Here is a 21914-nt window from a genome sequence, read left to right as displayed (position 1 = left end):
ATTAGTAAACTGGCCATAACAATTAGACATTTATAGCTCAACAAAACATAAATTTTTCTGCATAAAGACAAGACATGGAACTTGACCGGGAAAAAAATTGAACTTCTACAATAAAAAACTATGACATAAAGCACAAAAAGCCTATAAAAATCAAATAATTGAAAAAACAAGACATAATCATCCTCCAATTTTTCAACATCCATGAAACCTTCAACTTAGATTATCACTTTCCCAAAAAAGATTTGTAAAATATAGAATTGAGTGATAAAATGACAATTTTGCTTTATAAGTTCCTCTAGCTTATTTCTTCTTCCTCATGCCTTATGTATATTATATTATTAAGTGTGATACTGTTAGAGTAACTATCTTCGAGGACAGAGGACACCAAAATATTTAATTCCATAATTACATTTCTTACCCTACTAAAAACATGCTCAAGTCACTCCATATTTTACATATAAAAAATCTAAACAAACTTCATTTTTAAATCGAACAATTTTTTTAAATTGAAAATAATTTCGTGTTAGTTGTTCAATATTATTTGATCAAATTAAAAATAATAATAACAAATAAATTACATGTGCATATTTATAAAAAATATGGAAGGAAGGCATGGTAAACAAAAATCCAAACTATAGCTACAAAACAAAAATTCCATAATGCTTGGCTTGGGCTTTTTTTGTGGCCCATTGCTCGTAAGAAAATCTGTTACCCACTGTTCTCTGTTCGCTCAAATGTTTGACAAATACCTAGTCTGTTTTTGAAAACCAACGGCGAATCCTTCCTTCATCCATAGCCTTTGAATCCGTCTCGTTTATCTGTCTGTAGCTGCAACGACTTACAAAAGGTGGGAAATCGATGCATTATTTCTGAAGATAGATTATTTTTCTCTGGCCTTTAATTCTTGATTTTGCAGTATCCATTTTTTTTTTGGGATTTTATTTTCTAATTTTATGTTAAGTGGACTGTAATAGCACATAATATAGTCAGTGTTCTTATTTTTTAAAATTTTTCCATAAGAAATCAGTTAATTCGGTTACGGCTCGAAACAATCGATTTTAAACTTGTTCGTTAAAAAAAAAAAATCAGGGTTTGCTTTGGTCGGAAAGAAGTCAGTTTATTCAATTTAGTAGTTCGGTTCTAAACTTGGTTCGTTTGTTCGGCTTTGACAAAAATTTCAGTTAATTTGGTTTGGTCGGAAAAAAATTTTGTTTATTCAATTTAATAATTTGGTTCGACCAACCCGATGCTATCCCCTATGCAGCATAGTCATAGCTAAGAGCGTAGCTATGGACAGTCAAGCATACTCATTTTTTAGTTTTTTTTTTTTTATAAATAAGCTTCCAAATTCCAAAATCTCCATGATACTAAAATCATGTACACGATAGTTGAAACAATGTTAAACTCTGAATTATGCAAATACAAAACCATGTTCAATACAAATTATCTTATAGAAATAGTAGATTGTATCAATGTTAATTTTTATCAAAATTTTCATTTATGCAAAATTGTTCAGCTAAAATATCCATATTAATTTAGGTTAATTGCATACACTAACTTGTCCGTACGTGTTTCAGTGTGTGTGTTCAAAATTTGAAAATATGTAGAGTTGATAATCATGGAGTTTTCAGCAATTTCGGAATTTAAGGAGTAGCTTATTAATTTCTATCAGAATTTTCATTTATTTAAAATTGTTCAGTTGCCAAACATCACACGGTATGAGTGGGTTTATGGATTTTAAAAACATAATTCATTCATCACAAGTAAAATGAATCAAATTTTTATTTGAACCATATATCAAAATCATTACAATATCAACTGTAATTATTTAGCGTTTGTTACAATCTGGTAATTGTTGTGACCGAAAATCTACCTTGATAAATAGTTACAGTTGGTTTAGCTTTTGGAATTGAACACATATTCCGTTTTTCCAGATATTGTTCTAGTTTTGATCTATGGTTCAAAGAAAAATTTGGTTCAGTCTACTTGTGATACACAAATTGTGTTTTTAAAATCCATCCAACTCATATTGTTTGGCTGCTGACGAACAATTTTGCATTAATGAAAGTTTTGATAACAATTAATGCTGGTATTTTATCTTGAACATGATAGATCATGAAAATAGCATGTGCAATATCATTCTTTCTATCAGATGAATTCTTACTCATATTGAACGTGGTTCTATTTCTGGATAATCAAGAGTTTAAACTTAATTTTTTTTCCAATCTATATTTTGACTCACATATCGTGTACTTGATTTTAGTATTAGAGCCCCAAAAATGGAGATTTTAGAAATAATGAATTTTTGAATGATTTGAGAGCATGGAAAAGGCTTGGGATATAATTGCTTAAATTTGACCTCGCGTGTGTAGTTTGAAATATGTATTGCTTAACATTATTTGAAGCAACTTTCCTTTCTCTTATATTTGGTAGCTTCCAATTTCTTTTGTACAAATTTACTACCATGGCTTCCAAATTTTACCTAATGTTATATACCATACGAGCTAATTTTTTCTTTTACAGGAAAGCAAAGATGGTTGGAGTCACTTTAGGCCTGCCAGGTCCTTGGGCTGATAGTAATTATGAACCAGCTGATCATTACTCTACGAAAATTGGAGGACTTCCTGTATGCAGCAGTTTTATTTTACCTGGTAATACTTGGTGTTGGAATATTTTTGTTACCTCAAAATTTAGGTTTCTCCTTTTTGTTTAACAGGATTGGCCTTTTCCAATAAATACTGCAATACAAGCTTTGCTTCTGTGCAATACATGTGGAAGAAATCTTAGTCTCATTTCGCAGGTCTAATCTCAGCTTCTCTTTATCATACTCACCAGATGTAAGAAAGTAATTTCCACTTCACTTTTTTCACATTCTTCCAGGTTTATGCTCCAATTTCTAGTAAAGATTTAAATGTAGAAGAGCGAATAATCTATGTTTTTGGCTGTATGGTTCCACAATGTGATAGCCATCTGTAAGGTTTTTTTGAACCTTTTTATGAATTCTGCACTGAATTTGTCATTGGACAAATTTACTACCGTCTCATTCACATTTACTGGTGAAGGTGGCGAGCACTTCGAGTTCAGAAGATTTTTAGCATAGAGGATTCATTACCTTCATTTGATGATGTGGACCACACAACAGTATCTTCTCTTTCTATTACAGAAACTAATTGGCATGATGATCTATGGTCACTCCAACCTAGAGAAGAGCATGGTGATGAAATTGATGATGACATAGATCTGGAGGAGTTGGGCAGGGCACTTTCCGAAGCTGCACATGTTGCTTCTACCAGTAAAAGGCAGAGTAACGATACTGAGTCCAGTAGAAAGTCTCTACCCACAGATCAACAAGCTATTGATTCTAAAATACTAGGTAAGGTTTGCATTTTAGTGAATTTGTGAGACACTGTAAGTGAAGATATCCAGGTTTAGTGCATGAAAATAATTATGCAGTCATCATTTATTGTTTTAGTTTTTGACGCCAATGTGTATCAAATATGATGATCAGCATTTTTCACTGACTTGGAGTTCATGTTTATGTTTATTCAATTGCAGTTATGCCTTGCTTTTATATATACACCCAGGAAGAGAAATTTGCGAGAAAAGTTGCTTCTGAAAATTCAAATTATCCTTCACCGTCCGTCAAAGTGTATGAAGATAACTCTAAAGATCATTCAAATGATGAAACATATGAAGAAGAGAATTATGAATATGATAGAGCCTTGCATGCTGATAGGACTTACCTTAAGTTTAAGAAACGAGTGGATGAATACCCAGAGCAGTGCTTCAGGTAATTTTTTTTAAACTCATTGTATGCCCATCTTTTTCATTTGATAGTGTGTACGCCTTTCAGCCCTGAAATTTTTCTTTTTATCTTGAGATAAAAAAATTTTGTAATCAAATTATGTAGCTTCTTCAGATCACTCTGTCATTACCTGTCGTTACGTGGTTAAATGTTATGTCATTGAATGATTGATTTTGAAGCATCTGGTAGTTCTCTTTTTTTCATAGTGCTATCTTTAGCTTCGTGGGTGTGATTCTATTTCTTTTTTATACATATTTATATAAATGCCCTTGTGCACCCACACCCAGATATTCATATGGAGGGAAGCCCTTGTTGGCTTCTGGAGAGGCTGTCAATCCTGGGCTCTGCAGATTCTGTGGTGAACTGAGACACTATGAAATGCAGCTGATGCCCCCATTGATATACTTCTTGCAGGAAGCGACTGATAATCCAGAAAGAACATCATTGGAAAAATTCGATTGGATGACTTTGGTAGTCTTTACATGTTCCAAGGCAAGTGTCCTTTTGTGTTTTACGCCAGAAATATTTCTGAAGCTGTGATATTTGGATGCTACATATAGAAGGGGGCAATTCGCATGCCAGAATTAAGCTTGTGTTACCTTTATTCTTAGGCTTGAAAAGTATGCTACTGACATGAATACACCTCCTATCTACTTTATTGCACCTTAAACTGCGATGTTTTGCATATGTTTATCTTTATCCATTGGATGTATGACCAATTCCTTGTCAAGTATTTCCTGACTGATTCTGTTCTTTCACAAATTTTAGTTTACTTCTGCTGCTTGGTCACTGTTAAGATTGATGTTATGGTCATCATGTTTTGACTTTCATGCATTTCTCAGCATTTTAAAGTTTATTACGCATTGCGTCTCTTTACGATTTTAGAGCTGCTTGCTGTCTTCATACTCTGGTGGCTGTGAGGATTGGACAATAGCTGAAGAGGAAGTGGTTGTTCAATTCGAGTAGCATTGTATACATGATGACTGACCATCTAATGCCGACTGATTGGAAGTCAGTATAGTTTCGTATAAGTTGCATATAATTTCCTGAAGGTAATTTTTCTTCCGGAAGACTTGAAATTCTAGTTCATAAAATTGCTTTCGTCGTCCCAAGATGTGAAGAGATATGCATAGAATGTTGTTTTTTTAGGAGTTGAACTAATTCAACTAGTAATTTTTCTACAAAGAAGACTGATTCTCCCTTCAAACGGTGGAAAATGTTCAATTCTCATTCATAATCTATAAATTGTTGTATTGAGGATAACATTAAGTCGTTCTGTGACTGTAATATTTGTTGGATGTCATCTTCTCGAACCTAGGTTGCTGAGGGTCCACAAACAATGTGAGGACACAACGGCTTTGAATCTATTGAGCCGAAGTATATTCTTATATGATGATACATGCGAAATGAGTCGGTTATCGAACTAGTTAAGTTTTACACAAAACATCTTATGAGATTGTTATACGGGTTAATTTTGTTAGATAGATATTATATCTGACTCGATCTTTAAAAAAATATTATTTTTTATGTTTAAAATATTACTTATCATTACATGACTGATCTGTCTTATGGATATATATATTTGAGTGGAGAATACTAGTAAACTTATTTATTTGCTAACTGTGTTATTCCTTCTTCATTTGAAATTGTTTTATTTAAATAAAGTTTAATTACATAAATTAAGGTCTAATTGGATGCAGTGGATATATGTAATATTCTTGAAAATTTTTGTCAATTTTAGGCATGTAATTTTAAAGTGTGATATTTTTAGTATTTGTATATTTTGTTGAATCGATTATAATTAAAAATTAAGATTAATTACGTTGATCATTACAAGTACCAAAAAATCTAACTGAATGTAAAATTAACAATAATCCTATAAACATTTTGACTTATTTTACATATCCTTATGCCCATTAAACAATTTAATAAAAAAATTTTTTTTCAAATATTTATATAACATTCCAAATTTATCTTTTTATTAACAAATAAATTATTATAACTTGACCAAAACATATTTGATAGTAAATTTCAATGTTTTCAGAATTATTTTTTAGAAGTTTTAATAATTATTTAGATTGAATAAATTTTTTTATATTTGATAAACTTGAAATTACTATCAAATTTGAATACATTTTAATTAATTTTATTTGTCTGATAATAATGTCTATTAAATTAGATATAATAAAACTATAAATGTTACATATAGAAAAATCCAATATATTTTTGTAATTTTGATTATTTTCAAATTTTTAATATTTTTTATATATTGAATATAGAAAAAAAAAATCAAATAATAGGTCAAACATAATTTAGACCTTTTCATTTTTATTATTTTTTATGAAATTTTTTGAGGATATAATAGTTTGTTATATTTTGTACATTTTTTTTTTTGTGGAAGAAAATGAAATGTAGAAAGATTAAGTCTTTGAAATTCCATAAATTGTTGCTTATTTTTATGCTTTCATTACTTTCTGGTTTGTGTCGTTAAAATCTTAGTCACTTGATTATATACTTCTCTGGATCCAGACGAACCTTTCTTCACTTGAAAAACCTTTTAAGGTGGTCAAGTCGCATTTGTCCGATCTAAGAAATAACTTTTACAATTAACAATTGTTGAATCCGGTTTGAGAACCATATCAAGCACCAAAATTTCGAAAAGGGTTCCAAGAGTTTATGCATCTCTCTCTAAACTCTAAAACTGACCCTAACAACATTATAAATATACTAATCACAATGGATTAGAAATCCTTAGAATATTGAGGTCACTTAAATGCATTGTGATTAATATAATTATACTGAAAATAAATAGAAGATGAATCCGAGTTTCCTCAATTTGAATTATTTAACAACGAAAACAAATTCACAATCATAAATTTCAAATGACTTCATCCAAATGCGACCTTTTTTCTTTTTAAAAGCTAAATCACAAAATAATTGCCAAAACACCAACTACTTTAATAAACTAGTGGCGAATGATTAACACACATCAATTTTTCCTTCAATCTATTACATTTAAAATTATTATGCAATCCATGAAATTATGATAATACACGAATCATCACATAACAAAAAAAATGAAAGAAATTTTAAAGGTAAACAAAATTTTAAAACCTAGGTTTAAAAGATGGAATAAATAAAATCATCAAAAATTATTATTATTTTTTAAAAAAAGTAAAATAGATAAAATTGACTTTAAAACGGATTTAATTGATGGAATACTTGATAGGAGTGGAGAAATGATAGTTTTTTTTTAATGATATTCTCCAAATTCTTTGAAATATTTAATGTGTATTTAAAAACACACTTAAAACCAAATCAAACATATGAATATAGTAAAGTTATAGTGGAATTGGTTGATTTTTTTATTTTTTATTTTTAGAAAAAATTCAATAGGAAATGCCTCGTTGGGGTTTTAAAGGTTGATTCCATCCTTACATGTAGGGGCACTACCCCATGATAGAATCAAGGCTCAAATTTAGTCACACATACATGGAGTCCACTAATTTTTTTAAAATCACATATGTGTGTGAATCTTGTCCATCAAACCATGTGGGGGCACTGCATCGAACCTACCGGTTTTAACAATCGGGTCATTGGTATCTCATAAAAAACTGCCAATTTATTGGGATATTTCATGGGTCGATATAACACATGTTCAATTGTTATTTCTTCTGGTTTTTAAATTTATTCTTGTATTTTATCATTATATCAAAAATTATAGATGTCAGTCATTTATTTATTTATATTTGTGACAGCGAGAATGTACTTACTTGAAGGACAATGAATTTGGCTGTTAGAATCATGTTCCAAATAAATAAAATAATTTGTAATTAATATAAAATTTTATCAAAATAGATGTGTAAAATCATGCTTAAAAATGTTTAGTTTTATAGTGGAACTAAAAAAAACATTAAAGGTAATTTTGTCTAGAGTAGGTCTCTTGTGAGACGGTCTCACGAATCTTTATCTGTAAGACGGGTCAATTCTACCGATATTCACAATAAAAAGTAATACTTTTAGCATAAAAAGTAATATTTTTTCATGGATGACCCAAATAAGAAATCTGTCTCACAAAATACGACCCATAAGACCGTCTTACACAAATTTTTGTCTTTTGTCTATGTCTAATGTAAAAAGTTAAAATAGAGTGTTTTAACAATTTGTGGAGTGTAAATGTCATTTTCTAAATAATAATATGTTTAGTTTGATCAATTAAAATTATGATATAACAAAAAGTCATAATTTCTTCTTTTGACTGTGATTTTTAGGGGGACAAAAACTTAATCAATATTATTCAATAAAAAAATATGATATTTTTATTATTTTTTACTTCAAAACGATATAATATAGATAGAAAAAATATGTCCGCGTAAAACCTTGTATAATATTTTAAAAAGAAAAGTTTAATAATTTTAATTTGTTTATACAAGAAAAAACAAATTATAGGTAAAATAATACTATTTTAAAAAAATCTATCATGAAAAAAATAAATAATATTTTCAGTAGACAAAATATAATATATATTTTTTTATTAATTTCAAAACTTTGTAATAAAATGAAAAACCTATTAGCTAAAATTATCTGTCCAGCATGAGCCTGGCTTCGCACACGTATGAGGTACACCCTGTTGGCCTGTTACGCGTGGAAAATTTAATTGGCGACTTCATATTTAAAAAACCTAAAATAAAATTCGATTCATAAATAAAATATAAAAAATAAGATAGGACGACAAATGCAAGAAAACAAAAATGAGAAAAGTTGACAACCATCGACCTCGGTGATCTACAAGTAGAGAGTTTTTGCCCACAAAAATCTGCTGTTATTGGACAACTTCCAAGTTTAAATATTTTCCTTCTTTTTCTCTTTTCTCGCTGTAAATATTCATCATTAAAGTCGCAAAAATTGTTTTATTTTTTCAAAAAGTTCTTTTGTGTGTAGTCTTCTTTCTCTTCCAGAAAAAGGGGAAAAGGGTATCTGTACTTTCAAGAAAACCCAATAATTTGCTGTCAAGACATGGAAGATCGCAAAGAGGTAAACGGTTCTCCGGCTAAGTAGTTTGTTTCTGAAAATTTATGTTTTTTTTTGGTGTATTCTAAGGTTTTGGAGCTTTTTCTTGATCACTTGATGCATATTTGAGCTTTTATTATAAATTAAATCAAAGATCAAAAGTTGTATGATCACATATATATTAGGAGTGCTATTCCAGTTCCAGTTTTGCATAATCTTGGGGGGTTTTAAAGAATTTAGCTGTGGTTTTGGAGTGACAATTAATTGTTTAGAAGTAAATTTTTTTTTAAATCTGAAGTTTTAATGTACATGTATGTTTAATGTTTGCTTGGAGATGTGCCGTATAAATTTGGTCCTTGATTTTGTTAATTTTTCATTTTGGGATCGCATTATTGTTATTATTATTTTTTTTGAATCAATGATGCAAGCCTGTTGAATTATGGTCAAAATTTTGTACAGTGATTTACGAGAACAAATATATGAGGAAAAAAAGAAATAAAATATTAATTTACATTTAGTTATAGGCTGAGAGGTCTCAACTTTAACGTATTTAAGTTTTTAAGTTCTAATTTTAATGTATTATTTGCGTTGAATATTAAAAAAGTTGCTTAATTATTTGGTTGAAATTGTCGTCTCTTTAGCTTCCACGTTTGCACATACATAAATTGGAACTGCAAAAGTCAATTAATCGATGGGATGGTATATGATAATAGTCATTATTCAGTCATATTTTGGGGCTTGAATGACATAATTTTTAAACAAGTAGTAGTCCTCAAGCAATCATTTTCAACAGCTGTATTCCGACTTCAACTATCCTTCTTCACATCTAGGGGAAGCAAATAATTGATTTGAATGTGTCTGTCAATGCAACATAAAGATTTGGAAAATGGTTCTTTAGATATGTTTGAAATATTTGAGTTGCAATCTTTAACTCTTGTCCTATAATTTATATACGTCACATATTCGATTCTCATTATTTTCAAGTCGGTTCAACTAAATGGTTATGTTCTATGTGTCTGTCTATGTAACAACTTGTGGCTGAGTTAGAAATGGTGCATATGGGGGCTTCTAATTCAAATTAGAATTATGGCGGAAGCCTATGATTATGCATAAACAACACACACGTACCGCAAAGTCGAAAAGTGGGGGACTTACTCATGTTGCTTCTGCAACCATGACAAAATGATCAAATTTGGTGAGCCGGTGGCGGTATAGTGTAAAAGGTTATGTCACGCCATTAATTAGCTATGACCGATCGGGTTTCTGTATAGGTAAAATGGTTATGTTATACCGTTAGTTAGCTATGTCTTTTGACACGCACACACTTGGTCCGACAATAGATTTATGTGCAAGCATCACAATCTTGATTTGAAGCTGTGATATCATCTATTTATTTGTAATTGGAATAGATTATTTGCTTAAATGATGCTGATATCGGTAAATATTAAACTAAGGAGTAGAGTTCATGATTACTTAGGTTCAACCATACACTAATTTCTTTGTTGTGTAGAAGAATGCACCATGGCTATCTGTGCCACAATTTGGGGACTGGGACCAAAAGGGAGTATTGCCCGACTACTCAATGGATTTCACAAAAATAAGAGAAATGAGGAAGCAGAATAAGAGGGAGCCATCAAGAGCTAGCCTTGGAAACGAGGAAGAACTTGTCTCTTCGACCACCACAAATTCGAACAGCGCCCAACATAATCAAGATTATCATCACAATCACACTCCAACAGTATGCTCTTCGCTCACATGTACCTTTACAAGAATTTATTTTTATCACTCACTTTTACTTGTCACGATGAGTTTAGATATGGGTAGTTGTTAGTTATCACCTTAAAGATCTGGATGAGTCATGAATTCATACATGGCATTACACAAGTTTTTTGGTACTTTAAATTAAATGGTGAAGAAAATTGGGTGGAGTGGGGGGACCAACAAGGTTGTAATAAAGCATTCTCCTCCCCTTCTTGTTTGTTGGTTTGAACTCATGCTGGTAGGTCTAGTTGCTATTATATTCTTGTAAACTAGGTTGATAATCTTATAATATACTCCTCTGTATATTTTTGGGTATTTATTACCTTGGAGGAGCTTTTCGACACTCGCAATTATTGATCTTTGACTTACTGATCATAACAGAAAAAATGGAAGTTTATCATCATTTTTTAATTACTATGGCTCTGAAATATTGGAAATAGTTCCAGAGAATAGAAATATGCTTATCATGAATTATGAAAGTAATAAGTTGCTCTTGCGAAGTTATTGTGAAATGGTTTGCACATAGGCAGTGAATTCATAATCATAAGGACTTCTATTGTGGAAAAAAATGCAACTTTTGTTGATTTTTTTCTTTTAAGGTTGAGTCTCTAATACACTGATAACAATCCCTGGACTATCTATAAATAAATGTATGAGACCCCTCTAAGCCCAGCATGATGTGGATCTCACACTGGATCAGTCATTGAGAGTATTACCCCTTGAGTTTCACACACTGAAAACAAGTTTTGAAGTTGGCATTTCGTTCTTGTAATGTGCGCTAACACGGTAGCACCATCTCTTTCACAGGCAAGGAGGAGTTTCTTCAGTTGCTTCAACTGTTGTACAAAGGCGTAAACTTGCTGTTCCTTTCGAGTTCTACATACGACTAAGCATCGTCCCCGGCGTTCCTCGTGTAAACAGCCACTGCTAGTTCTTGCAGAATTTTGGAAGTGAAAAGGGGGCATATTAATGCTAGAAATTTATTTTTCTTGACTTGATCTCGTGAACTTTTTTTTTTATATATATATATTTTTCAATTAACTCGTGACATATGAATTCATGTTTATTTAATTGTGATGTTTTCTTCACATGAATGTCGATGAAATGAAATATGCCCAACTCTTGGATTATCACAGTTATCGGTCTCTAGGAGACGAGCGGTACAAAATTATGTTAGTGGTACGTCGTTCTAATCTCGATAATAAAATTATAAAAGTTCAAAAAATGCAAGATTTAGTCATATAAAAGAACAAATCGTAATTTCGTAATGGAGCATGATTTGTTTTAACAAATGTTCTTAAATTTAGNCCAATAATTTCTAAGAATTTTTAAACAACAAACACTATTAATTCGAACCATTGGATGTGGTGGATCTCGTGCTCTGGGTGTGGAATTGAACTTCCCGAATGAACTTCCGTAGTATAAGATTTTATATGCGACAAATTAATATTTCAATACGTCAATTAAAATAGTAAATGATATAAAGAAATTAAAATAATCTCTCATCCAAAAAAAAACAATAGAAGTGTCACCATCACATAGATGAAGTGACATAAACTTCTTCTAAACGAAAAAATCGCTCACCAATCTCCGGCCCAATGTTATATAAAAAACACTTAAATTTGAAGGCTTATTTTAGGAAAAGGCAAAAGTGGTCGATCTGAGATAATCTCCTGTTGTGTGTGTATTGGGTTGGGGTCAAATTTTACGGTTGAGAGATGATATGTATGGGAATCTTTATTTCTTTCTTTTCCCTTTGTTTTTTTGTTCTTTTCACATGTTGGTGTTCGCAATTTGCAGTTTAAAAAGCATAGAAAGCTCTATTAGGATGCCAAGACTCGGAAAAGTAGAAGAGTTGAACATGATCCTTAGCATATCAAAACTTTTGCAGACTTTATTCGCCCAAAATTTACTACGATTTGTTACAAATTAAGAAAAAAAAAATTTGAACTCTTTTTAAGAATGTATTTGTTACGTCAAAATATATATTACTGACATCAAAATACAAAATATCAACACTTTTTTTAAGGAAAAAAGGTTTTTCAAACTGTCCTTCATGTTTATCTACTTTGAGTTTTGACCATCTAAATAGTCAAAATTATTACTTTTTATTATAAATATAGACAGAGTTGACCGATCTCACGGATAAAGATCCGTGAGACCATCTCTGTCTCTTAAAACTAAGTTCTTCATTTAATTTGTTACTCACAAGATTTTACTAATTGGTGATGTAAAAAAGTGCATGCATGATTTAAGGATATTATTTCTTTCTTAAAATCTTAATCTTATGATGATACCCGATTGAGATGTGAGATTTCATCATATATCAAAGATGCCTTCTTCTAGGTCGAACAATATCTCTCTTAGATCACGTATTTAATTGTAACCGTACCATAAAATTCCTAAGAAATCAAATCAGGGATTCAATTGGGCTTTTTAAATTAAAAATTGAAAAATAAATTTGAATCAAAATAATTTTAAAAAATATAAGGTTTTTTTTAAAAGCAAAAACTAACAAATTCTTTGGGAAAAACTGTGTGGAACGACCAACCCCATTTGAACTTTGAATCAGCCACGGACAAAAAAATTATGTCGATCAAACCGAGGTAGCTCATACGAGTTTTTGTGAATTTTATTCGAATCTTAAACAACTAACTCATGAGCCGAAAGTAGGCTTTGAAAAGCTTGGTCCATTTAAATCTCCAGAAAGAAGACATGCACATGTTGTAAAGAAAACTTTTCATGTTTCAAAACCATGGGTGGTCATTCCATCAAATGGAAATATCTTTTTGTTCTATGATTAATTGATAAATAGGATCGAGTACGTAACCCAAAACCTTTACATGTTCTAATTATTTAATCAATTCCTAATTAACCAAGGGAATCTATGATGTTACATATGCATAAAGCATGCAGGGAATCAGTTAATTACATCAGGTTAAAAAGTTGTTATCTTTATATATGTGTGTGTGTGTGTGTGTATATATATATATTCAAATTCATGGTAAAAAATAATATTTTAAAAAAATCACAAAGCATGTGTGTTTTTTTTTTTTTTGAAATTTTGAGAGGTAATTAGGTTGAAAACTTTGTAAAGAAAAAATCATAATTAAATCATTTTTTGAGCATATGCAAATACTACCTTAGTAATTTATGATGGGAAATCATTTGGATGGATATTTTTTTTCTCAGCAATTCCAGAAATAAAAGCATATTTATGTATTATAATGTCAATTAAAGTTAAAAGCAATAATAATATTAATAAATAAATAAAGTTTTCGTTCTAGAAAATTTAGTCACATTGGTATTTCAACATTCTCAAGCCACAAAAAAATATTCCGGAACATATGTAATTCAAAGGTTTTATTCATTGAATTCCGACGCAACTTGCCACGTACTAATTAATTAATGACATATAATTCCCACAATCATCTAATTATGATCACAGCATATTTTGCACAATCCATCCGCATGACTTTTTACATGCAAAACCATGTTACTTTTTGCTCATATAAATACACCATCTTGGAAACGTTGCTTTCTCAAGCTAGCCCCATATTCAAATTTTATCATAACACACTCTTGTTTAATTTAGATTTTCGACAAATTCGATCTGAGCCGATAGAAATGGACTTGCTGATGATGTTAGGGTCTGCGAATTCGGTGGTGATATTCACCAAAACCAGTTGCTGCATGTCGTATTCAATCAACAAACTGATAAGCAGTTTCGGTGCGAACCCTACGATTTATGAGATCGATAGGCTTCCGAATGGGAAGCAGATCGAGAAGGCATTAACCACAGCATTGGGGTGCAATCCGAGTGTGCCCGCGGTGTTCATTGGCAAGGAGTTTGTGGGTGGTTCTAATGAAATCATCAGCCTTAATATTCAGGGCAAGCTCAAGCCGTTGCTCATCAAGGCCAATGCCATATGGATTTAAGAAAGCTTAAAAAAATTACATGCATGGTTGAGTTCTTATTTTTATATCCCATGGTTTTTGGCATATATAACAAATATAATATATATGATGCTTATAATGCATTTACTATTGGAAGTTTAAATGTTGAGTTTGTACGTTCCCGAAATTTCGTGTAGTTATATATGAATTTAGGCCTTTTCTTGTTGTACTACCACTATATATGTTTGAAGACTATTTTAGTTTTTGAATTTTGGTTTTTTTGGGCAAAAATATTATAAAACAGTAATTAAAGATTTATCTTAATAGCTAAACGGTAAAAGAAAGAACATTGTCAAAAGCTTTACGAAAATGGAACCGAAAGTAGAACAATACGCCTGAAATCAAGAATAGAAAGTTAGAGAGGGAGGTGTGCTCTGGCGTACGTATCTCTTCTGACGCTCAAATCAAACTCCGATGATCAATGATGTGCTTCAATATAATTGCCAGTAGTAAGCGCTATAGCCTGTTTCCAATACTCAGCGGCTTGATCAAACCAAGCCTCCGCAATTTATTAGTCCCCATGTTCCTCGAATGGATCTCTTAGTTGTTGAGAAGGTTGTCCAAATGCGGTATATAAGGCATACCCCGTAAAACTTACAAGTAAACCAGACATAAAGATGGCTGTTGCACTAGGCGCTAAAGCTTGAGCAAAAACGGGTTGTAATTGTATATATATATAAGAGTAAATGCAAGATACACAAAACTTAAAACAAACTTGGTATTTATATGGGGAGAAAGGGTACAAGTTGTAAAGTCTAGAGGTCAACGCCCTAGATCAGGAACATTGTCATCATTGATTCAAGTAAGTCAATATGTAAAGTCCATAAATTTTCAAACTCAGTATTTTGAATACTCGAATTTTGTATTGGATAAATCTTCGAGTTTATGTATGATTGTGCTAAAGGATTTTAAATTTTAAATAGATACATACACAAATTTTGAAATTTGTATACATATATCAATATGAATATTTCAAGATAAAATTATTACAAGATAAGCAGATCATGATCGTCATCAAGACGAATATTTTAATATAAAATTATTACAAGATAAGCATATTATGATCGTCATCTATCATAATCCAAAATTCAAATCATCTGATCACAATCTATCATAATTTTCGAAATTTGCAGATATAGACGGAGGACCTACTGCCATTTGAAAATTATACTATCTCTAACACTATAAATTTTCAAAAATTTATCTCTCGAGTTTTGTCAATTTTCAAGCCAAGATGATGTCGAGTTACTTAATTTTTGTCCAAATCTTGTCTTACAGTTCCAAATGTCATATCTTATATTCTAAATATCATATCCAAAATTCAGCTGAATCCAACGGTTCAATTTTTGCATATAGCATCCACAAGAAAACAGTTCCGATTCTAGGTGAGAATTTCATACATATTGTTTTTTCGTCCATAAACTAGTCCAATGGCTTCCAAACCCGATCTCATCGTTCACAATTTAGTTCACTTATTTTTGAACGTAATATCCAATTTTAAATTCGATCCAATAGTTCACTAAGTTGCAAACACTTATGAAAGTTGATTGATTTTCGGGTGATAAATTCCAGATTGTACTTTCATGTTTGCGACGGCAGGTAGACGCTGGCCAATGAGTATGCAGTGGGCTTATGTATTAGTGGATATTTTGCTTTGAGGTCTCACACAGGTCCGACAAGAATGCAAATAATTTATTAAATTTAAAGTTAATTATAAATATCCAAAAAAATTATTGATAAATTATTTCTTCTTTTTACTAATTATAAACTTAAACTAAAGAATTAGTCAAGATAAATTAAATTTAATTAATAACGTAATAGCACGCTAAACTTAAAATAATAAAGCAAAAAAAAAATTAACAAGTAAATATTAATTTAAAAATCTACAAATCTTTATATAAAAAATATATATAATATGACCACTGAATTTGATCTAGCATATATACTCTTATTTCACATGACTTGACCTGTGCGATAAGATTATAAATCAAGTAAAAACCATATAGCTTTAAAATGAGTGTATGATGGGATACAATTGGCATCCATAGAAACTTGAATTAATCACTTCCATAAAGCGATGATGAATGCGAAGTAATTGTTATAAGAGCAAATTGTGCATACATGCTTGCGCTCGGGGAGTTACAAAAATAATAGTTGTATAAAATATTTAGATATTATGTTATGATCAGTTAAAAGCTCAAAGTAAATTTACAGCTAAAAGAAACTTTTATTGTGATGTGTTAGTTATAGATAAATTATAAATTTACTGTAATATAGTTTTATCACTATTTTTTAATTAAATGAAGATTAAATATTTTCTTAATCTCATAAGAATGGTTTATAAAACTTATACCATAGCCGCTTCTTATTTATTATAATATACTTTAAAACAAATTTTTTTAATAAAAAATAAAAATATCAAATTTCATAATAATTTTTAAAAAAAAAATAAATTTTNTTAAAAAAAATTCAATTTTTTTTATTTTTTTTATAAAAAAGCTCATTAGTTATGTCACCGTGAATATATATATACACATCCAAATGTTTGTGTGGAATTGATGAATTTCTGCTGATGATATTGTGCTCACGTAAGCATAACGCAAATAAGAGAATCTCCTGATTAATTAACTAATAATTAAAGAAATTAGTGTCTGTCTTACAATTTTCACGTGTCATTTCTGTAGACAGATTATCTAAATAATTATTATTACATTTTAAGTAACTTTCCGTTATTACCATTGATGTATGGAGAATATGCCTAAGATTTTTTAATTTAACAGTACTTTGATGTACGGCCATGTTAATAAGTCGGTAGTTCCATATTCTTGAATTTCATATCACTCGTCAGAATAACTTATGATCATTCTTCTTTTTCTTTCTTTCTTTTTTCGATTGTCCAAAATATATAATCTCTTATTAACTTGGTTTTGAAAAAATGTAAAATTATTTTTGAATGAATTAAATTTAGATAAAATAAGAAAATTATGTAAATATTCATTTCCAATTATTTTTTTAATTTATGTGAAAAAAACAAATAAACATATATATTTTTTACGAGTACAATATATAATTGGTTGACTTGACCATAATCGCTGACATTATGGCCTAATTGACACATTAAATTTCCAACAATCCAATTTTTTAGATATCGATCATTGACATATTTAATTAAGTCTCTCTTTAGGGTCAGTTTCAGTGTATGTTTTGCTGTTGGTGATGAAATTCGAGATATGAAGTTTTAAGCATCAGTTTTAGTTTTATTTTCTTTTAAATTATTGCTTCCATATTTGTGTTTTACATTGTAGAAACAGTCTTGATTTATGTAATAGTCTGGCTTTTAGCTATTTTATGTATTACGCGGCTTGTTATTTTGTGATTTTAAATTGTTACATAACACCGATGAGGCGTTTCGATTTCGGAGCGTGACATTCTTTGATTCATTTATCGGGAGAGAAATGCTAGTTCTTGGGAGAGCATTGTCTATGTATCAAATAGATTTCGAGAGTGAAGATTCAAAAGTCGAGTTTACAAATATCTATAGTTTCATGTCATGAAAATAGAGAATTTTTTTTACTAATATCTATATACTTTAATATAAAGTTTGAGACACATATATTAACTACTTTTATTTTCTGAAAACACGACAATCTTTCCCTAAAACATTCTTTTCTTATAATATAATAGAAGAAAATATGATCAAATAGGAAATTAATAAGGTTCAAAGGTGAGATATACACAACGAAATTGAAAAAAGTAATGAACACAACAAAATTATAATCCAAAAGTATTTAAACTTTATAATGTACAAGAACACCACTTAATAGTTGAAATTTGATTATACTTCTAAAATTTTGGGAAAATATGGGCATTTATTTGAGAAAAAAATTTTGAACAAACATTCTGATCGATAGATATGAAATACAATGTAAATATATATCATTTAAATTCTACGTATTCTTCCGTTCCATCCATCCATCCATCCATCCCAATCATATATATCTTTCCAAGCACAACAACTATTTTAATAATCAATTTCTAACCATAAATTTTCTAATTAATTACCCGATATTATAAATTTTGAGAAATCATATATCCTACTACAATCCACTCGCAACATATATTTACAAGAAACAAATTTCAACAAAAACGAGTGGATTTCATACCCCCACACAAGCTTTAATGTAATCCACGTGCAATTGACTGCAAGAGACGTCAATTGTCTCAAGTAAATATTCTTTGGAGAGGATGACTTGCCCACCCTCTCTATTTTTTTTTTAAAGAATATTAATTTTTTCCCCAAAATTTATTAGCTCAGCATGCATCCAATATCCATCAAAAGAATTTATGTCTATGACAAGTAACTTTCGGGTGAAATTCATTACATTTTTCCCGAAAAAGCATTTACAATTACTGGTTAGTTAAGAGAATCCCCGGATTGATTACTTATTTAATAAATATAAGGACAAAGAAAACTAGTGCGTTTCACAGTTTATACTACAATTTTCACGTGTGATTTCTGTGCAGACGCTATCGAAGATATTATGTTCTTTTTTAACATTATGTTACTACCGGAGATGGAGAATATGATTATAATATTTTAGAGTTGTGTTATATGTACAATAAAGATTATACACACGGTTACGCATTACTTTTGAAATCGTTAAAACTACTCCGAATAAAAGTTCTTTCAATTAAAATACATTTGAGGTATTTCTGTAATTTAAAACTTAACGTATAACCGTGCGTGTAACATTCATTATATATACATATATATGGACATATATACATGTAGTAGTTTCATATTCTCTTATTTCATTTGACACTTGTGGGGATAAATTGTAAATTTTTGCATATAGTAAAAGGTTACTATTTTCGATTAAGGATTTTTTTTTTAACCTTGATCAACTAGTTTTTTAAAAGAAAATGACACTCTCAAGTGTATTTAAAATATAATTAAACAAGATATTTTTTTAAAAAATAGTTGACCAGGTTTATTTTACAAATTTTTCCGTCGATTAAAGAGAAACAGCAGTAGCAAATATAGTCTAAAATTTTAATTAGCACGTTGGTGTCCAACATTCTCAGGCCAAAAAAAAAAAAAAAAAAAAATTATTCNTATTCCCGAATATATGTGTCAAAATTAAAAGGTCTTATTCATTCATTAATTCCAATCCAACGTGCCTTATAAATAGTAATTAATGAATGACATATTATTCCCACCATCACCTTCTGATCAAAGCAGAATTTGCACAATCCATATGATCTTACATGCAAAGCCATGTTTTTGCTGATATAAATATACCTTCTTGCAAAAATTTCTTTCTCGAGTCGATCTCAGCTTCGAAAATTTTCATAACATCTCTTGTATCTGTATCTCCATTGTTTCTTACAGTGATTAACTTTAAATTTTCGCCAAACTTCAAGCCGATTACAATGGACGTGCTGATGATGTTGGGGGCTGCGAATTCGGTTGTGATATTCAGCAAAACCAGCTGCTGCATGTCTCATTCAATCAAGACGTTGATAAGTAGTTTTGGCGCGAATCCTACGATATACGAGATCGATAAACTTCCGAATGGGAAGCAAATTGAGAAGGTGTTAAAAACAGCACTGGGTTGCAATCCTACTGTGCCCGCGGTGTTCATTGGCAAGGAGTTTGTGGGTGGTTCTAATGAAATCATGAGCCTCAATATTCAGGGCAAGCTCAAGCCGTTGCTCATCAGAGCCAATGCCATATGGATCTAAACAAATTAAGCTAAAAAAGCATATATGCATGGTTGAGTTCTATTTTTTCCCATGTCTTTTAACATAGCTTCCTATTATAATTTTGTGATAATTGAATACTTGAGTTTAATATTGAGATTGTATCAAAAAAGACTGTTTGATTACGTATTGAGGTCTTTTTATTGTACTGGTGTATGGGTTTTTGAAAACATTTTTTTTCCAATGTTTATCACATATATTTAGATTTTTAAAATAGCTAAGTTTTTTTCCCCTTGTGTTCTCAGTGAACCATTTTGTCGTTGGAACCATTAACAGTGTAAAACCCAACTGATTGAGAATCCTAATTTCAGTTTCCTTCTAAACATCTCATCGGTTCTAACAAGTGGTATAAAATAGAGTATTTTCAATCACTTAAAATACTTGCATCACTGAAGTCGTCATTCAATAAAATCCCTAATGTTCTCTAAAGAAGAAGACGATATCTGCGAAATTTGTATGCATTCACACCTTGTTACACAATATGATGATATGTGGTACACTATCATAGATGGACCATGAAGGTCAATACTGTTGTTATCCAATGATGGAATGGACAGTAGAAACAAGAAAGAATCAGACCTAAGCAACATGCATTGTACCAAAACCCAAGGAAAGAACATATTCAGCAAGATCGAGATGTATTTTACTGCAAAAGAGATTTGAGATAATTTAACTCAAATGTGTGAAAAGAATGACCGGACTAAGGAAAATAAGTTAACTATTGCGATGCATAAATTCAAAAATATAATGATGATCAAGCCAGGAGAAACACTAAATGAATTTGATGAGTGTTTTACCAGCCTAGTCATCACGTTTAACTCACTTGGTAAAGGATAGAAATAGAATTGAAAGTAATGAGAGCCCAATCGAGGAACGTGATGCGAAAATTATTGTTACAAGGGAATCCAAAGACTTGCACAAATTAGAGTTAAATGACTTGTTTACTGACTCAAAGGTTTTGAGTTCGATTTGGAAACTAGATTAAATAAGAACTATCGACATCTCAGCCAACCAAAGCACTAAAATCTATAGCAGAGTCACTAGTGGAGAATACTGCCGAATAACTAAGCAATGACTCGATGTCATTGTCCGTCGAGAACTAATGGTCGTATTAGAACTCTAATCGCAAGTACAAATTCAAGAAAAATGAGTCCACTAATAATAAGACCAGACCTGCTACAACTAGATATATCGAAATACCGTACCGAAAAAATACCGAAATTATCGAAAAAACCAATATATCAAAAATTTCGGTACGGTTACCGAAAATAATTTTTTTTATTATTATTTTTTTTAAAATTTAATTTCGGTATACCGACAAAATTTTCGGTGTCGGTACGGTATCCGGTATGAACTTTTTCATATCGAAAATTCGATATACCGAACATTCGGTATACAGAATTTCCGGTATCGGTATCGGTATGGAAAAATTCCATACCGATATTTACGGTACGGTATACGGTACCGTAGTTCGGTACGGTATACCGTATACCGTACCCCACCTCTAGCTACAACTGTAGTAGGAAGAGACACTTTATAGGATCCTCAAAGGAGAAGGATCGGAAGGTGTTAAATGATGCGTAAGATAAGAGAAAATGGACTGACTTTGACTCACAAA

At 30.6% G+C, this 21914-nt stretch overlaps 4 protein-coding genes across 5 annotated transcripts; all 4 read left to right on the top strand.

Moving 5' to 3' along the window:
- The first annotated feature begins 680 nt into the window (after nucleotides 1-680).
- On the top strand, nucleotides 681-5126 carry LOC140965277 (uncharacterized). Of its 2 annotated transcripts, none has more exons than XM_073425435.1 (8): nucleotides 681-847; nucleotides 2524-2626; nucleotides 2717-2800; nucleotides 2881-2972; nucleotides 3063-3373; nucleotides 3556-3790; nucleotides 4093-4297; nucleotides 4691-5126. In XM_073425435.1, the coding sequence occupies exons 2-8, from the start codon at nucleotides 2534-2536 to the stop codon at nucleotides 4769-4771; spliced, it is 1101 nt and encodes a 366-aa protein (XP_073281536.1). In that variant the 5' UTR covers nucleotides 681-847; nucleotides 2524-2533; the 3' UTR covers nucleotides 4772-5126. The 2 variants fall into 2 exon arrangements, with proteins under 2 accessions (XP_073281536.1, XP_073281537.1); XM_073425436.1 differs by having other exon boundaries at nucleotides 700-847; nucleotides 2534-2626.
- A 3419-nt stretch (nucleotides 5127-8545) lies between these two features.
- LOC140963816 (uncharacterized) lies at nucleotides 8546-11711 on the top strand. The gene is made up of 3 exons (XM_073423226.1): nucleotides 8546-8839; nucleotides 10326-10553; nucleotides 11384-11711. Exons 1-3 carry the CDS (start codon nucleotides 8822-8824, stop codon nucleotides 11429-11431), a joined length of 294 nt encoding a protein of 97 aa, XP_073279327.1. The 5' UTR covers nucleotides 8546-8821; the 3' UTR covers nucleotides 11432-11711.
- A 2492-nt stretch (nucleotides 11712-14203) lies between these two features.
- On the top strand, nucleotides 14204-14515 carry LOC140964659 (monothiol glutaredoxin-S1-like). The gene has a single exon (XM_073424526.1). The coding sequence runs from the start codon at nucleotides 14204-14206 to the stop codon at nucleotides 14513-14515; it is 312 nt and encodes a 103-aa protein (XP_073280627.1).
- Nucleotides 14516-19718: 5203 nt separating this feature from the next.
- Nucleotides 19719-20388, top strand: LOC140965129 (monothiol glutaredoxin-S1-like). Its single transcript, XM_073425196.1, has one exon. The coding sequence runs from the start codon at nucleotides 19802-19804 to the stop codon at nucleotides 20276-20278; it is 477 nt and encodes a 158-aa protein (XP_073281297.1). The 5' UTR covers nucleotides 19719-19801; the 3' UTR covers nucleotides 20279-20388.
- The last annotated feature ends 1526 nt before the right edge of the window (nucleotides 20389-21914 follow it).

This window comes from Primulina huaijiensis, chromosome 18, assembly GCF_012295235.1.
Source record: "Primulina huaijiensis isolate GDHJ02 chromosome 18, ASM1229523v2, whole genome shotgun sequence".
NCBI lineage: Eukaryota > Viridiplantae > Streptophyta > Magnoliopsida > Lamiales > Gesneriaceae > Primulina > Primulina huaijiensis.
The sequence above is the reverse complement of the archived record's forward strand: the minus strand, read 5'-3'. Positions and strand labels throughout refer to the sequence as shown.

What these genes read in the sequence shown, in the direction of transcription:
- LOC140965277 (XM_073425435.1), top strand. Translation starts at nt 2,534, where the DNA reads ATGGTTGGAGTCACTTTAGGCCTGCCAGGTCCTTGGGCTGATAGTAAT. An exon ending in CCACAATGTGATAGCCATCT is followed by an intron (nt 2,973 to 3,062) that starts GTAAGGTTTTTT and finishes TTACTGGTGAAG; the next exon opens with GTGGCGAGCACTTCGAGTTC. An exon ending in TATTGATTCTAAAATACTAG is followed by an intron (nt 3,374 to 3,555) that starts GTAAGGTTTGCA and finishes ATTCAATTGCAG; the next exon opens with TTATGCCTTGCTTTTATATA.
- LOC140963816 (XM_073423226.1), top strand. An exon ending in ATCACAATCACACTCCAACA is followed by an intron (nt 10,554 to 11,383) that starts GTATGCTCTTCG and finishes TCTCTTTCACAG; the next exon opens with GCAAGGAGGAGTTTCTTCAG.
- LOC140964659 (XM_073424526.1), top strand. Translation starts at nt 14,204, where the DNA reads ATGGACTTGCTGATGATGTTAGGGTCTGCGAATTCGGTGGTGATATTC.
- LOC140965129 (XM_073425196.1), top strand. Translation starts at nt 19,802, where the DNA reads ATGCAAAGCCATGTTTTTGCTGATATAAATATACCTTCTTGCAAAAAT.